We start from the raw sequence: 16,830 nt of genomic DNA, 5'->3' as shown, positions 1-16,830 counted from the left end.
TGCTTGATATTTCTCTGTCGATGTTTCACAAGTATATCTGAAATCAGTCAGTTCAAAATTGAGCTTATATGTTCATTGTGATACTCTTAAATGAGATTCATTCTGTACTCTTCCCTTTTTTCTTGGTCATCCTGTATTGATGTAGTCATACCTTCTATTTCATTTTTCGTTTTGTTTTATTTTATTTCGTTTTTTTTTAATTTTTTCCCCCCTACAGTTACTTCTGTCTCCTACATTTTTCCAGAGTTCATCCTTTCTTCTCTGCCTTACTGCCTTAATTTGGGGTTCATAAGTTATGGCCCGGATTACTGGGAGAATCACGCCACTGGTTTTTATATGTGTTGCCCATCCTCGGTGATGTTTTTGGAGCCGCCTAAAATAACATAATGGCTCATCATTGCCTTCGATGAAGTCCACACTCCTTCACTCGGCTTATAAATTCTTTAATAATTGCTCCCTTTTCCTTTCTCAGCCTTGTCTCCCGCCTGTCTTGCTATAGACACTTTTTGATTTATCCAAAGGAGTTTTTGGGGTTTTCTGAAACAGCATGTTCTCTTGTGCCTTTATACTTCGAAAATAGTGCGAGCCGTGGGAATAACCTTTTCCAATCCAGGGCCGCTACTAGCCTTTCATGCATATGAGACATGATTCTCCATCCAAGCACTCAGTTCTTCTGAGTATGCCCAGATTGGTGATGGAGGGTACCTTTGTGAGAAAAAAACACGAAGGAAAAGACACCTCTGTCACACCGAAGAATCCCATGCAAGACCTGGTGAGCTGAGAGCTGGCTCTATGTCAACCTTTTCAACCCCGTGGGCAGTGAGCAGCAGGGACAATGCATGCAGTAACCATGCTCCCATTGTCCCCTTCTCTGCCTGGGTTACGACTGGTCTCTATCTCAGATTTCTACCTCTCATTCGACCCATGGTCCTCATCGTCTTATTTGATCCTCAGTCCCCTGGGGGATCTGAGGAAAGCTATGAGCCCGTTCATTGTGAGATGAGATTCCTCCCACCACACAGCTCATCCGTGAACCCAAGGTTAGAAAGCGCATCCCAAGCGCCATGCTCCTGCACCCAGGATGGAGTCTGCCGCTGTAGGCACCGAACGGATGGATGCCTGTGGAAGGCGGAGAGCATCCCCTGACCACCCACTTCTCTGCTCTTTCTGTGTGTTCGTGTTACAGGATTTGCAAACCTCTGTCTCCTAACATATTTTGCTTACTGCCATCGTTGCTTTCTCGTCTGTGTCCCCAGCTGGCTCCTGAAATCTTCCTGAGCAGGCGCTGCTCTCTTCATATCTGTATTTCCAATGTCTAATGTGGTATAGAAATATCATAGGCATTTGATGCACGTGTGCTGAGATTCAGTGATGTTGATGATTTAAGGTCACTCAGTCAGTGATAATGCTGATTCCTAAGGCCGATTCCATGATTTTCCTTCTGTTCTTAGATGATTTATGTCTATATTTATGTATATATGTGTCAGTATCTTTGGGTGACTCCTTAACTCACTGTTAAATGGAAAGGAACAGTCCGATTAGATCCAAATTACATTGGTAGGTATAGAATACAATTTCTCAAATACGCTAGTATTTTGCAAAATACTTCTCCATCAACCTCTGTATGATAAACAGACTTTTGCTGGATAGAAGTTAGTACTATTTTTGTGAGATGAATTAAGCAATAATCTATTAATGAAGAAATTAAAACCATTTTTTTCTTTTTTAAATTTCCAACCTTGCTAACGGAGCCCAGCCTTGGTCTCCAGATGCGTGTGTGGCTTTTCCTCACCGCTCTCAAAGTAGCGTCCCCAGTACTGGATTTTTTCCCCCCTTTGGGGGATCCTCACAATTGGGAGCTCATCACAATTGACCACTTTTGGTTTCATGAATCAGGATTTTCGTCTAGCTCGGGCTCATGTTTATTTGGTTTTATAATTCTCTATTAAATTGCTTCCCAGAACCGGGATTTATTGCTAATCCAATTGCTTTCTGACATAATCGATTTGTGTCGATTATAATAAATTTCCTTTTTTTTTTTTTCCCTGAAATCATCCACTTTACTTTTCAAAATGGGACTAGTCAATAGTTCTGTGTGAATGAAGGTTTTCAAAGAATGGACCATGTGAAGCGTCTCTCCCCTTCTTGGATAGATGGAGCCACTCCCGTCGGGGCATGGGAGAGGCGACCCCGCCAGCCCCTGTCACAGGCCTTCCTGACATGCAGACGGTCTCTGTTATTCGAGAAAACTCAGCTGCTCACGCCTCCCTTGGGTTTATTTGAAACGTCAAGTCTCTCCTGTGTTATAGGATTTCTTTCCATTCCCCATTAAATTTGTCATCTAGGAATTTTACTTGTTTTTCGGAGGCAAGATTTAAAAAAAAAAAAAAAAGAAAAGAAAAAAAGACGGTTGTCATAGTGAGCAAAAAGCGAGCGTTCCTGAGACATTTAAGCTGGATTAAAATATGCCAGAGCCGCGGCGACGGTGACATCAGACATGAAGCAGTTTCTCTCTGGGCTCTCCAAACGGCTAATTAAAAAGAGGAGAGGACTTGTTTCCTATTCGAGCGGATCGCGTTTGAATGGCGTTTGCTGTTCGATCTCCCAACAGCTTTACGTTTCTGCTTCTCGGTCAGAAGGGAGTTGGGTTGGCTTACTGAAAATCTTTTCTTGAATGCTTCAGCGGAACGTGAGTGTGTACATAAATTTCGAATGAACTATTTAACCCTGTATTATAATTTTAATGTAACACACTCGGTGTGGACATTTCGTGGTTCCTTCGGAACCTTTGGAAACACTGCTTAAAATGTGAATGTTGCTTTCATTTAGACTAAGGAATTAAAATGTGAAATACTGATTTTGTGATTATACCGTGGAGAGAACTTGGGGCTCCTAGCTTTCGGGGTAGTACCCGCAGGAAGTGAGAGGGAATCTTCTTGGAGGTTCTGGTATGTACCACGTTGGACTAATGACACCACTTAAGCCTAAGGATAATTTCAACATCATGATTCTGTCTAAGCTTTCCTAATAGATTCCATTTCGATATTTGTCATTTCAGAGCAATAAACTAGAGGAGAAAAAAAGACTTGAAGAAAACCTCAGAAGAGAAACATTTAGGCACCATCAGCAACAGTAAGTTTGTGCTTCAGACAGAGCTTTGTACTGCACTGGCATACTGTTCCCTGTGCTTTTAAATTCCAGGTGAGGGTCACTTTCAAAACATTGGGTATTGGATTATTGGCTGGTATATTAATTATGTAATCGAAGTCTGTCATCATGTAAGTGAGGTTCTAAGGTTGGACACATCTATACTCACAAGCGTGTCGATTAGTAGTCAATGGATTAGAAATAATACTGCTAAATTTGAAGACTTCTTCATTATACATAACTCAGAGGGCTTGGTTGTTTGGTGATGCAGGGCGCTTCTTATTATCTTGACTTCCAAAACACTGGCATAAGGAAGAGGGTGTTTGAAAAGAAGTGCCCAGGCAGAATCTGAACTAACTAGGGATTTATCTGGTAATGTGAGGTCTATTACACATGTGTGTTTATATAGACAAGAACTGAGAAATCATTTAGCTATTATTGGCAAAGCTCCCAATTGGTGGTCATATACCAAGGTCCTTTTTCCAGTGAGATTTGTGAATAACGGCAGCTAATACATGGAGGGCAATTAGGTGCTCTACGACATGGATAATCCACTCTGTTATATAGGCTTTAAAGGTAAGCTCCTGCCCTAACTCTAAGCAACTAGGTTACCTGTACGCTGCTTAAAGAATACACAAAACCAAAAGGGGTTCGTTTCTGGCCCTAGGATAGTTCCAAATGTGGTAGAATTAAAACCAAACAGATCTGGGTTCAAAGTCCTAGCTCCATCTCCCAGGTGTGACCTTGGACAAACTACTAAACCTCTTAGAACTTCAGTCGTTGTTTTTGTTTTTAAATAGGGATAAGGATCTCTCCCTTAGGCCGTTTGAAAGGACTAAAGAAAGCATCTTCTGTCGATGGCATAGAGGTGCCTGAATGAAACTTCTTCTGGAGGTTCTTACTGAATGGGCTCAGACAACGGGCGGCCGTCCTGCAGAGGCTGCTTAGAGATTTCTGGCCCAGGGAAACTAGTCACTGGCCACTCGCTTTCGACCACAGTGTTCGTCCTCTGCCCCCTCTTTTCTCTTCCCACTGTCGTCCCTCATTTTTTTGGCACGATTCGAGATTATTCTGATTTGGGGGTGAGCACATTTAACGCCTGAGGCTTGTTCCTCTTCTAAGTACAGCGTGTTCTGGTTTCATCACTCCACTGACGTTATCCTGGCTCTACCCTAAGCAGCTCCTCCTTGCTTTCAGACTCCGGCAGGAATTGGGAAGGAAGTTCCTCAGTGCTTCACTTTGCCCCTGCTTAGCCTGTTGGGTGCTCGGCTTCTGCTACCGAGGCCAGAAACTGCGTGGGAGATGAACGGGGTTGGGCGGAAGTGCTCATGGGTGACATGATCTTCTTTAAATTAAAATAGGCGTTACCCGGTGACAGTAGGAAATTTGACTTCGGGTGGCGAATGCACAAGGCAGTGGACATCTGACGTGTCATTGAATCGCACACTTGAGAACTATTCGATTTTATTAATCAGTGTCGCCCCAATAATTCTGATAGATAGATAGATAGATAGATAGATAGATAGATAGATAGATAGAAACTAGGCATTACCCGCGTGTGTGTCATCGAATCCATACCCTGTCCTTCCTCCCACTCTTCTTCTAAGGCGGGCATGAGGGGCGAGGGACCTGGTGGGAAGCTAAACACCGGGAGAAATTCTGTGTTAGAGAGAGAGAGAGAGATGGCGGGTGGGGTGGGGGGGGAGGCACTAGATTCGGAGTATAAATGTGATGCGGACACTACCCACCTCCATGGGTGGGGAAGGGATGAGAGTTTATTTCTAGGCAGTGGGGGCGATCGGCACCTGGAGGTACGGTAAGGGCCTGTGTGTCATTCATCCCGGGGCATCCGAGTTTTACTCTGGGAAAGGGAAGACCTGCTTCCCGATGAGGCGTCATAGGTACAGGCCTGGCAGGTCGAAAGAGTCCATTTTTCTGGAAAGTTTTAAATGTGTTAAGGTGAAGGGTGAGAGATCCTTAAAGTTTTAAAGGACGTGGGAGGTTATGTCACCCAATCTTTTTCTCATTGTCTTCGGGCTTCTTCGGCTTGTGTTTTACTTAGTGCGAGAGATCAATCATCCCTTTTCTGACAGAAAAAAAAAAAAAAAAAGTTTTAGCTTCAGCCACCCTCAGTGGCGCCGAATTCAATTACATGCACATTTCACTCTCGGTCTTTCTTCTGCTTATCGTGAAAGTCCCAGTTTACCAGAAAAAAAGAGAAGTTGGCTAAAAATGAGAAGTATCTCAAATTGATTTTTAAAGCCTATTGAGAGACACAAGAAGTATCTATGTGAGTTTTTCTAAAAAGTATTTTTTGAACTACTTTTGAAATTAAAAGGCCAATAGCTCCTGAAATGAATGACCATTGTAAAGCTAGAAATATGAAAGGGACGTTTTAGAAAAGATGGACTCTCTGTGTAACTTTATCATACCTTCTTAGACTCAGTGAATAGGGGAAAAAAATCATCTGGGAGAGCCGTTAGAATTTTAATAGCACAAAGAGTTCACCAGACCAAAAAGGCTGTTACCCATCTCCCTCTCCCGACCTCAGCCCCCCGCAGAAAAATTAGATTCTCCTGAAGCTGTCACACCAGGAAACACAAAATATAAACGCAAGTAAGAAATTCTTTTAAACGAGCCAAAACCTTGGATCCTTGTCAGTTTCAGCATGCCGTTATATGTGGTTTGAATAGCAGATCAGGAATGGTGTTGTTTTGTTTTTTTTGTTTTGTTTTGTTTTGTTTTTCTGTAGAGAAGCGTAACTATGGACTTGAGCAGATTATAAATCCCCGTTGCTAGAGACGTAGCTGGTGACAGCATCCTGGGGCACCACCAGCCCCGGAGTCGTAATGCGCTCTTTCTTAGCACCTCATCTCTGCCTGCGTTCATTCGCTTCCGATTATTTTTAGTTGTTGCCAATTATTTAGCTAACGGGCAGAAAACTAGGCTTTTATCGACATCCAAAGGGACTCTCCTGAGTGTAATCACGAAGGCAGTTTATGGAATGCCTGTGAGGTTGCTTTCTAATTGTACGCATTCATCTGCCCAGGCAAGCTGGCTGCAAATACCCCAGCAGATTGCACGTACAGATGGAGCGCACGGGACGGCTCTCACGGAAAGACCTCTGGAACCTACTTCTGCAGTGCTGTCTTTTCCTTAAGAGTCGAATGACTGTGACTATTCCAATTGGTGGCTGAGAGCAGGCCAGATTAATGGTGCATCACGTCTGTCGCGTTGGCTGGGGACAGACTTGAAATTCACAGTATGGAGTTAGTTTTAGGATTCTCGAGCACGGGAACAAAGGGTAGAAACAGACGACTAAGCTCGGTGTGGTTTTCACTATTAATTTTACTCTCTGTACTTGTTTACTGCTTATAAAAAGGCAAATCGTGATACTTTTCAGGATGGCCTTTTCTGTTAATCAATATTATTGATGTTTTTGAGGATTCGAAGTATCAGTTAATAAACCTTTTCTTGTGAGTGTGTATGTATATATATTATATATAATATATATGAGAGGATGTTGTGATTTAGGTAACTTAAGAGTTATAGTCTTCTTTCTAATCATGTGTTTTTGATGGATGTGGACAGATTTAAATTTTGAGCCTACTTAACCAATGGTAGGGGCTTGGGCGGGATGTCTCTGGATGTGAGGAGAAACAACGTCCTCTCAAGGATTTGCTGGAGAGATAAGAGTTGGGTATCTTTTAAACATTTAAAATGTCAGTTCCTATCTAATAACCATTTACATTTGTATAGTTGTTTAAAAAAATACAAAGGATTTGGCTCTTGTAAGTTAAATAATCAAAGTAATAATAAGCTGCTATGTTATTGAGAAACTGTGGCATGTCAGGAGTGTTCTGTATATAATGTACATTTTTTTTCATTTAATTTTCAGATCAGCCCTGTCAGGGGTGGTAGCATCCTTCTTTTACAGGTGGAGGGGTGACTATAAATCGCTCAAAGTCATGGAAACTGTAAGCAATCCAAAAATATCTTGGTCTAGAGATTTGAAGGGTTAGAGAAAATAGGCAATTTGGGAACATGATTTTTGAAGGTCAGGAATACCTGCCCGGGGTGGCCACACGAGGGACCTGTGGGGAAGACTGGAGGACAGGTGAGTTCGGAGAGGAGGCCTTGGGCAAAGCGGACTCCGTTTCTGCCTACCAAGATCTAAATTTTGTCTAGCAAAGGGAAAACTGAGGAACTCTGTCTGCTTCCTCTGATTTTCATCACGTACGAAGAAATGACACCTTCTTCCAGGTCCAACACCGGCTTAGTACCTGACAGGTACGGGCCCTCCCCTGCCTGGGCTCTACTCCCAGGTGCCGCTTCCAATATCTTTGGTGGAGAAGGGCCTCAGTTCTTAAAAGCCCACTCTGAAAGGCTCCTAGAACCAAGCTCGTTTCCACACAGGACCTGCCTCTTCCCACACCGTCAAGCCCGCCCCACGCTCAGCCTGTGGGGTGCCATGTTGGGCAGCGTTTCTGCCGTGGGAACCGTGCATCTCTTACTTCCATCTGAATAATGGTGCGATTAGCCCCTCCGAGGTCGGTCTTCATCTGTTTCAGTTTCTCAGAGCTGCGGATGTAGGCCGGTCTGCTGAATGTGCACACTTAGGCTTCCAGTTTGCCTGCTAATATGCTCGCAAAAATTTCTAATGCCCTTCCTGGGAGCTTCCAAAAGACACTTAAGGGCTAAATGGATCCCTTATCCATACGCTAGGCTTAAATCCAGCCTTACATTTTATAATCCAGGCGAGGTGAAGCGAAAGTCATCCTATTCATAACTTTCTATCTTATGCTAATGAAGTGAACTTACAGATATAAAAAATCCCCTATCTATTTTGTTCAGTACGAGACCGAACATTTTATGAGAAATCTGCTCTGAGTCTCTGCCTCCTGAATGCTAAATCATGGCGATGGTTGAGGCCGTCTCAGAATTCCCACCCACGGTCAGTCCTCCCTGCAGACAGACACCCTCGTGCCTTTCCATGCCCACCGCCACCACCTTCACGTAGGTATTTGTCACAGCCACCCGTGGGGCGGCGTCTGTCTCCTTGTCACCGCCCGGACTACTGGAATGGCTTCATGACAAGCTTGGCCCAGAGTCTCCTCTTCTCTCGACTGGCTCACAAGTTTTGTCAGATTCTATTTTCTGAAGGACAGCTTGGGTCACGCCGCGACCCTGCCCTAAAGACCTCAATTATTTCCCGTGGCTTGGAAAACGAATTCCAGATGCTTTGGCCACACCGTGGGCCACCTTAGTAAGAAGGCGGTAGGAGTTGGCCCTGTGTCAGGTGACTTTGCGGGGAGGTGGCGGGGTTGAGGCAGCAGGGTCCCCTGCTCGGGGTGGGATGCTACCATCGGTGGTAACTGTGATCAGGCGTCTTAATCGGTCGTGTCCGAAAGGAGAGGAAGACCAGAGACGAAAGCCGTAATCGATAAAGAAGCAGCAGTCGCTCATATTAGCCAGAATTTGGGGGGTGTTTGGTCACTCTTGTGGTTAAGACAAGGTTCATGTATTTTTCTTCATTCACGTATATTAGAGGGTGGTCTTATTCCTGTCATGATCTGTCACAATCACAGAGAGACGTCTTCCGATGTTGATATTGTGGGAAGTTACTTTCGGCAGGGGAACACCCAGGCGTAGCTCACGCCGAGGGCCAGGCCAGCTCCTGCATGTCTGGGACAGCCTCTGTCTTTCTCAGTACGTATTTAGTAATCTAATTAGTAATTGGTAAAAGTAAAAGTTGACTCACGCCTTATTTGCAAAGTAGTTTGACTTAGTGATCTCCTCCCTTTGGCCTGGTACCCTCTGGGGCAGATCTGGGATTAGACAGCCTGCCTGGGGTCAAACCTTAACCTCTCTCCACACAAGTGGAAGAACATTATTTAACCTCTTTGAACTTCTGTTTCCTTACGTTTCACATGGGGTGTGGCTAGCATTTGTGCTAACTCAAAAGAAGATTAATCAATATAATCCATGTAAGAAATCCGGTACAGTGCTTGGACGGCCAAGGGAAGCAAAGGATAAAGGAAGGTCAAACGAGGAGAGCAGAGGAGGACCAGCTGACTCTTGCCCTTGACCCCAGGATAGAGAGCCTAGGAACTTTCTGACAGGTGACAGTTCACCGAGAAGGCCCTGGGGTTCAGAAAGTGCTGCTGTAAACACACCACACCTGGGGAGAATGTGTGCCCCAATCCTGGACACGAGCTATCCACACAGCCCAGTCCGTCACTTGTATGTGAGTTCTTAGATCCTCACTGAAAAAAAATCACCACGAAATGAACTCCAGGCAAACGAATAATGAATAGAAAAAAGAATAGGTAATCACATACCAGAACAATTGTAAACAAAGAAGACAGTGACATTTATGGCCAAGTATGTGATTGTTTTTTTTTCTTTCTTTCTTTTTAAATTAAGAATCAACAGAGTCAGCTTAAAATTATAGAAGATTTTAGTCCTAAAAGAGGCCGAAGGTAAAAAGGAGTATAGGAATAAAATAAGTATTTTTTCTTTGTATGAGCGAATGCTTGCGAATTCCAGATATTCTAATAAAAACACATAATTACTTAGTTTTCTATGTTTAATTACATTATTTATAAGAATAAGACACACAAAATAAATACATTAGGAGAAAAAGATGCAACAAACGAAAATTGGATCATTACAGCAAAGGCAGAAAAGAGGGTGGATGTTTTATAAGCAGCAGTCAGCAATCATAAAAGAGGTATATAGGCCAAATCTCCTCATTAAAAGAAAAGTTCTTTGATTGCATAGAAAATAATAAAAATCTAGCTATATGCATAAAAATAACCTAGCTCTATGCTATTACAGGAGATAGCTATAAAGCAAAAAAGTTACAAATTAAGGCATGAAATGTATAACCATAAATGGTAATAAGAGAAAGCAGATGTAGCAATATTAATGAGACAAAATTGAACTCAAAGTGAAAAGCATTCGACAGGATAAAAGATATCTTATGCAGATAAAATATGTAGTACAAAAATAATGTGAACTATAAATCTTTATCGATAGATATAGATTTGAAATGTATAAAACAAAAACTGCTCAAGCCTGTAATGTAGGTCATAGATTTGTCAGATTTTCCTTTTATTTAATTGTCTCTGTAGAAATTAATAGATCAAGTGAATCAAAAAACGACACAAGGAATAGAGGATTTGAATAACAATGACTCAGCATGATTATATAGACATAGTGATAAGTCTGTATAACTATGTCTATATAACTGGTTATAGTTGTAACCAGTATATGAAAATATATATTCTTTATAATACTGACTTAACTACCGATTGCCATGCCAGAGCTCTCAAAGACTCTCTAGAAGTCTTTCAAAACCCCAAAATCCCAGAAAGCCACCATTCCTAAGAAAAGTATAATAAAATTAGATATTAAGCAATAAGACATTTTAAAGTTTATCCAATTAATTTTTTTTTTCAAATGACCTTATGAAATGAGTATTAGGTAGAAAAAAATTGAAATCAAAACTTTAGGTACAAATTACTTTTGGATAAAAGAATACAAAATTCAAAGTATCTCATGCTAAAATTATAGAATGTGGCTATAAAATGATTTAGAAAATGTAGAATTTTAAAAGCATTTAGTAAAACTGGAAATAAAAGAATGAAGCATTTTTCTAAGATAGGATTATAACCATATAATAAATACAAATAAGTAGAAGGAAACAATAAATGCAGAAAAAAGATTAAAACATGATGAAGTAGAAAAAAAGAAATGATTATCTACAAATTAAACCAGGGTTTTTTGTTTTGTTTTGTTTTGTTTTTCTTTTTTTGAAAATTCTTATAAAATAGACAGACTTTGATTTGTCTGAGTAAGGAATAAAGAACTCCAAGGACAAAACAGGAAGCATTACCAAAATTCCAGAAGAAAAAAAATATGTCCTATTTCTATCTGTTTAAGAAATTAGGGTGGAAACATTATTTCCTGGAAAAATGTATACGACTAGCCTTGAAGTCCGAAAACCATAACTGAAAGAGAAAATGTAGTTTGATCTTGCCTAGAAAAGACACGAGGCCCAGTTGTTTTTTTTTTTCTTTTGGGGTCAGATCTACTGAACCCTCAAGTCAGGCACTAGAAGTCAGCTTTCTCAGAGAAATCGAGACCAGGATGAGATGTACGCTTGCTGTTATTAATTAACCCTGATTTTTAGATAGACAATTAGAAACAGTTGCTATTTCTAAAGAAGAAATAAAGAACTAAATTTTGGAAAAGAAGAAATAAGTACCTCTGATTGTCTGTCTCAAGCATCCCAAAGGACCAACTAAAAAATTATTTAAATGAATACAGATAGTCCGAGTAACATGAATGAATCTAAAATCAACATGCAAACATTCCTGTCTTTCCTATATGACCATTAAAAGTCCGTTATAAAATATCATTGAAAGAAGAATCTCATTTACAGTAACTATCCACACTTTAATACAGGTAGGTATAAGTCTAATAAACAGACCTATGTAAAAAGTAAAATACCTAAAAGAAGACGAAAATAAACGTAGACCATCTATTTAATAGGGAAGGAAAAAACATCAAACCAAAGGCGATAACTCCCCTCTTGTGGATATTCGTTGTCTGTAGGAACGCATGTGTGAATGTAAGAAAGGTTCCTTGCTTGTCTGAACCTCATGGTGGCAAAGCTCAGGTGTGTGAAGCCACGCAAGATACAGGAAGGCTGTATTGTTAGATAGTGCTCGTGCAGGTGGTGCCTAAGACACACCGAGGCTTTGTTTCTAAATGCGTTAGAGAATAAGAATTATTCATAAGTCAGAAGAACGGGGACCCGAGATAGTTACGCATATTAAACATCCATCTGTACTCCTGCAGCAGTTCTCAGTGTCGCCAGGAGTGCTTTCGAAAAACAGATTCTCAGGTCGCACGTCAGACACGTCGAATGAGAAAGTCCAAGTCTCGAGTCCAGGAGTTCCTAAGAAGCACCACAGATGTCTCACGGAGCCAGCCCCACGCAGGTCTTCCCACTGGTGTTTTGGAAATTATTGCTCTGTGGACCCCAGAACGGCGTATGCCAATCCTTTTCCCTAGTAAACGCCACAATCATTAGTGAGATTTGATGCCTTTTCACGTGGCTGTTGCTCGTGCATTTATTAACTGTAGGATCTTGAGCGAGTTACTTTTATAAATTGGAGATGATAATGTCGCCCTCACAAGGTTGTCATGAAGTCAATATGTGGTCTTTGATTATAACGGGGCTTGATACATAATAATCACTACGTAAGTCCTAAACTCTCGTTATTGTTCTGTGTGTTATTACTGTTAGTTGGGCTTCTTCCTCTGTGAAGTTTCTACATGCTTCTACCTTCTGTCCACTTTTCTATTGTCTTTTTCTAATTGATTTATTAGATCTTTATATTTCTCACGTTAATCTTTTTATTGTTTTTCCTTTGGTTATAAGTATTTTTGTGGGTCATCTTTTCATCTTACAATGTCTCACCATTGCTTTTCATGTATTAATGCAAATATATATAGTTATAAATTATAAATGAGATATACTTTAGTGTTTGATATAAATATGAAATATACCTCCCGTCTCCTGCTGTTGGCTGATATGCATAAGATACACGGCTGTTTCTAAACTCTCTCTTCAATACTAGAATCCGACCTCGCTTGTTTTTCCTTTTTTATGAATATAAAAGATGTATAATTAAGAAATACACGAGCCAGAAGAGGCAGTAACAAAATCACCTGGTCGAAATCAGGTGGCCTTTGGGCCACGTTTGATGGAGAGGTGTTCTTGTTTGCTTTTGGCCAGCACAGAGTTGTCCCATAGTGTTTTAAAAAAATTTTTGAATTAATCATCCACCTTCTTCACATTAAAAGTGTTTAGCATTTTGATTGCACCTATAAAAACTGGGACATCTGGCCATGCTGGCCTGTGTCCCCATGGGCAGTGATGGCCCACAGCGGAGTAGCAGATGACTCCTTTACGGCGAGGATCACTCTCTCGGTTGTCATAAAATCCTCTCAGCTCTCTGCAGTCTCCTCAAACGCTGACCTGAGTGGCAGTTGTCATTTATCACTGCGTTCTAGGTCCTGTAGCCCTCGCTCCAGGCCCCCGTCACTCGTCGACGGGCCCCGTCTGCTGCTGGCAGTCGTTGAGTTCGCATGTTGGCGAACAGGGGGCAGGAGAAGGTCCAACTGCTCCCTCCGCTGCCAGCAGGACAGAAAAATGCCAGGGTTTGCAACTGGTATTTTTATCCAGTGAGGTTACTTTCCTAATTTTGTCAGTTTAACTTTCAAATCCATAGTTTAACATTTTTTTTTGTTAGAATATTCTTACGTGTCCTGTCATGGTTCAAAATTGCCAGGCGTGGGTACCCAGGTAAGAAGGTGCTCAGCACCTATGGCCTTGGAGTGCAGTGAGTGGCAGGTGCCTGACTCATAAGCTCCTAACAGTCTCAGTTAGTTTTTTAACTGATTCTTTCCCGAACACCAAAAACCCTAGTGTTCTTTCCTAAGTAGCCACAAAGCCTCATAGGACTTGTATTATGCGATTCTTGGCTATTCGATGAGCCAACAGACGCACATTTCACTCTCTGCAGACTTTCCTCCATTTTTGTCCTTTCCGAAAGGTCAAAGTTTGTTCTTTACTGATGACTCTCCATTAACAGATTTTAAATGTGCCGTCACATCACAGTATAACCAGCCATATCTCTTTCCTTCTGGGACTTTCCCACAATGCAGCTTGTCTTCCCAGACCCTCCCCCTCCCCGCCGCCCATTCTCAGATGAGATGAGATGAATATTGTTATTGTTCGGCGTTGATACGATTAGTGGTATTGAGACACATTTTTGTACTCTGAGCCTAGGTAGCTTCTCAGATGCCGGGAGGTTAGCTCAGGGATGAACAAGCCTTTCCCTTTTCCCCCACTAAGGTTCTGGAGGAGCTAAGATGCCTAGGGGATTCTTGAGAACTCTTTTTTTTCTCCTCCTCTTCAACAGATTTTGGCCTCTTCCTATGTACTTTCGGAACTGATCATCTAAATTGAGATGTTATTCCGTGGAAGATATTACTTTACGTTGTATTATTTGGGTAGGCTAGTCGCTGTAATACAGAGACCTCATATATATCATAGCTTGAGTTATACACACACACACACACACACACACACACACACACACACACACACATTACTTTCTTGCTCATTTGGGGCCTGGGTGAACAAGTTTGAGAGGAGGCCCCCTCCGCCCAGATATTCGGGCACCAAAACCAATACAGGCAGTTCTCTCCCATCTTTACTTTGTGACTTTCAAGTTCACGCTGGGGGTCATCTCTCCCCGGTCAGCCAGAAGGAGAACAAGGTACCGAGGTGCACGCATGGGAAGTTTATAATCTGTGAGTCCCCGAAGCGGCACTGTGCATCCCTTCCATTCACACCCACTGGTCAAGGCTCAACCACGTGGCACTGTACTAACAGTGGGAAAACGCCAGTTAGCTTGGTAACTGGGGACTCGTCTTGTTTGCACAGTTAATTACTTGACAGTAATCCGCACTCTCCATAGGCTCCTCTACTCATATTCCCAGGACAGGCCTGTGGCCCTGTCATTATGAATTAATTCCGCGGCTCCCGTGGGGCCGTGGTAACTGGCATGAGGGCCCAGCCGGCTTCGTGCTGGGACTGGCAGGTAGGAAGCGGCCACGAGGACGCAGCGCAGGGCCGCCGGCCGGTACGGCCCCGAGTGCCGTTCTCCTTGTCCCGTTTCTTTTTCGTCCGTTTTCCTCTACGGTTTGCTCTCCACTAAGGGCATTCAGAAATCTCATCCAAACTTCTGGCAACTCTCCGTTTTTTACACTTTTGACTGATGACTTCATAAAGCCCCAGACAGTGGGGCAGCTCCCAGACTCCGCGACGTCATTAGTCTCCCTGTCTATTCTTGGCAAGATAAGCATCCTAGACAAATGGGAAGGCTGCTCGTCTCGACTGCCGCGGCCTCGTGTTCCTGAGGGTTACGCATATCTCTCGACTTTTCGCTCTTTCTTTCCCAGCTCGAGCTTCTGACCTTGTCCAAACGCCATGTTCCACTTAAGTAATTATTTGAAGCGATGTTGGCATCTCTGTTTAATTTCTGGGTCCTTGTTTCGATTTTCACCCCACGGGATATCATTTATTTTTTACCAGGCGGTTTGTGTTTCCTCCGATGCCTGCGCCCAAAGTGCTCGATGAATTGGATCTTACTTAGCGTCAGGCCTAGAAGATTAGGGGGAAATAGAAGGATACCAGAAGGAAGCAGACGGGGGGCAGGCTGCGAGGGTCCGGCGCAATATCAGTTAGGCCTCAATGAAGTATTTGGTTGTCAATGTGGAATAAAGGGATAAAAAACATTTCCTTCGGTTATAAATATTTTTGCTTTCATCTTACAGTGTCTCACCATTGCTTTTTCATGTATTAATGCAAATATGTAGTTATAAATCATAAATGGCATACACTTTGTGAGAGGAGAAATTGGGGTGATGGTTCGTATCTCTAAGAGAAAAACAAAGAACCCCTCGTTAACGCTGAGAACAGGTCTGGGCTCTTTGTTCACAGCCTCTCAGCGCTGACGTGGGGTGTCAGACACACAAACCGGACACAAACCAGACCCCGTCTGTGGAAGGTACACATCGAACACAAAGATGTGTGTGAATCCGGAGGCAGAGGGTCCATTGCTGCTTTCTGAATCCCAAAGGGGTCCGTGACGCATAAATGGCTAGGAGTTGCTGGGTTGGCAGGTCCACGTACCCTGAACGGAGTCAGAGCCACAAGGGAAATGAGAGGACGAGGAGGAAGGAGGCGAAGGGCCCAGGGCACAGCCTTGCAGCGTGAGGCATTGTGGGGGATCGATGGCCGCCTCCACGGTGAAGTCCGAGTGTCAGGCTTTAAACGTTCAGATAGGAAATTAGGGATCTGAGAGAGCATTTACCTCCATGTCAAAGTGCACCAAGTTAAAAAAAAAAATGAAATCATAGGCTCACATTCCACAAACCTAGTCTTATGTTTTTCAAACTGATGTTTTCCAAGAATGCAATCTTGCAGCCGTAGCATTTTGTTTCGATTTTCCGCTCTACTCAACCTAACCTTTCGTTCTACCTTCAGACACGTTCAGTCACCACCCAGTTACAAGCCCAGGCTAGTATCCAAAGGCGCAATAAGTAATGATATTTTTGTGTTTCATAAAGGCATTAACATTTATTTGTATTCCCGCTAGCAAAACTGCCGAGTTCTTGAGCAGACTGGAGACGGACTCGCCACACAGAAGGACCCATCAGATTGCTCCCCGTGACCCACAGCCTTCGACTTGGGTAGGTGGAATGCCGCGCAGGGTGCTGTCTGGCATTTTTTAAAAGAGGTGTTTAGTGAATGAAGATTAAGGGCGTAGAGTGTGACCTGTACACAGAATATTGGAACTAAAGGCAGATGGCCTGTCCTGAAACTCCAACCTCCAATGCTTGTACTCGTTACGTACTCCATGGGCACCTCGGGTAAATAAACACCAGCCTCAGAAAAGCCTTTGATTTCACTCAGTCATCCATCTATCTATCGATCCCTCAAATTTTTGTGTTTACGTAAGGTCCACCAAGCGCGTACAATTCCTGTCTTTAACGACCTCAGTCCAGTGAAGAAGAAAACTGTCGTTATTAAGCAAA

The 16,830-nt window shown here is 42.7% G+C and overlaps 1 protein-coding gene across 3 annotated transcripts in view; it reads left to right on the top strand.

Annotated features, from left to right (window-relative positions):
* Nucleotides 1-16,830, top strand: part of EPSTI1 (epithelial stromal interaction 1) — a 74,612-nt gene that overhangs the window by 26,699 nt on the left and 31,083 nt on the right. For all 3 annotated transcript variants that reach the window (XM_016158173.2, XM_016158172.2, XM_016158174.2), the window contains exons 6-7: nt 3,059-3,132; nt 16,392-16,485. In XM_016158173.2, the coding sequence (XP_016013659.2) occupies nt 3,059-3,132; nt 16,392-16,485 (168 nt within the window). The remainder of the gene's footprint in view (nt 1-3,058; nt 3,133-16,391; nt 16,486-16,830) is intronic.

The sequence above is a fragment of the Rousettus aegyptiacus genome, unplaced genomic scaffold, assembly GCF_014176215.1.
Source record: "Rousettus aegyptiacus isolate mRouAeg1 unplaced genomic scaffold, mRouAeg1.p scaffold_m13_p_11, whole genome shotgun sequence".
NCBI lineage: Eukaryota > Metazoa > Chordata > Mammalia > Chiroptera > Pteropodidae > Rousettus > Rousettus aegyptiacus.
This window is presented reverse-complemented; position numbering and strand designations above follow the sequence as displayed.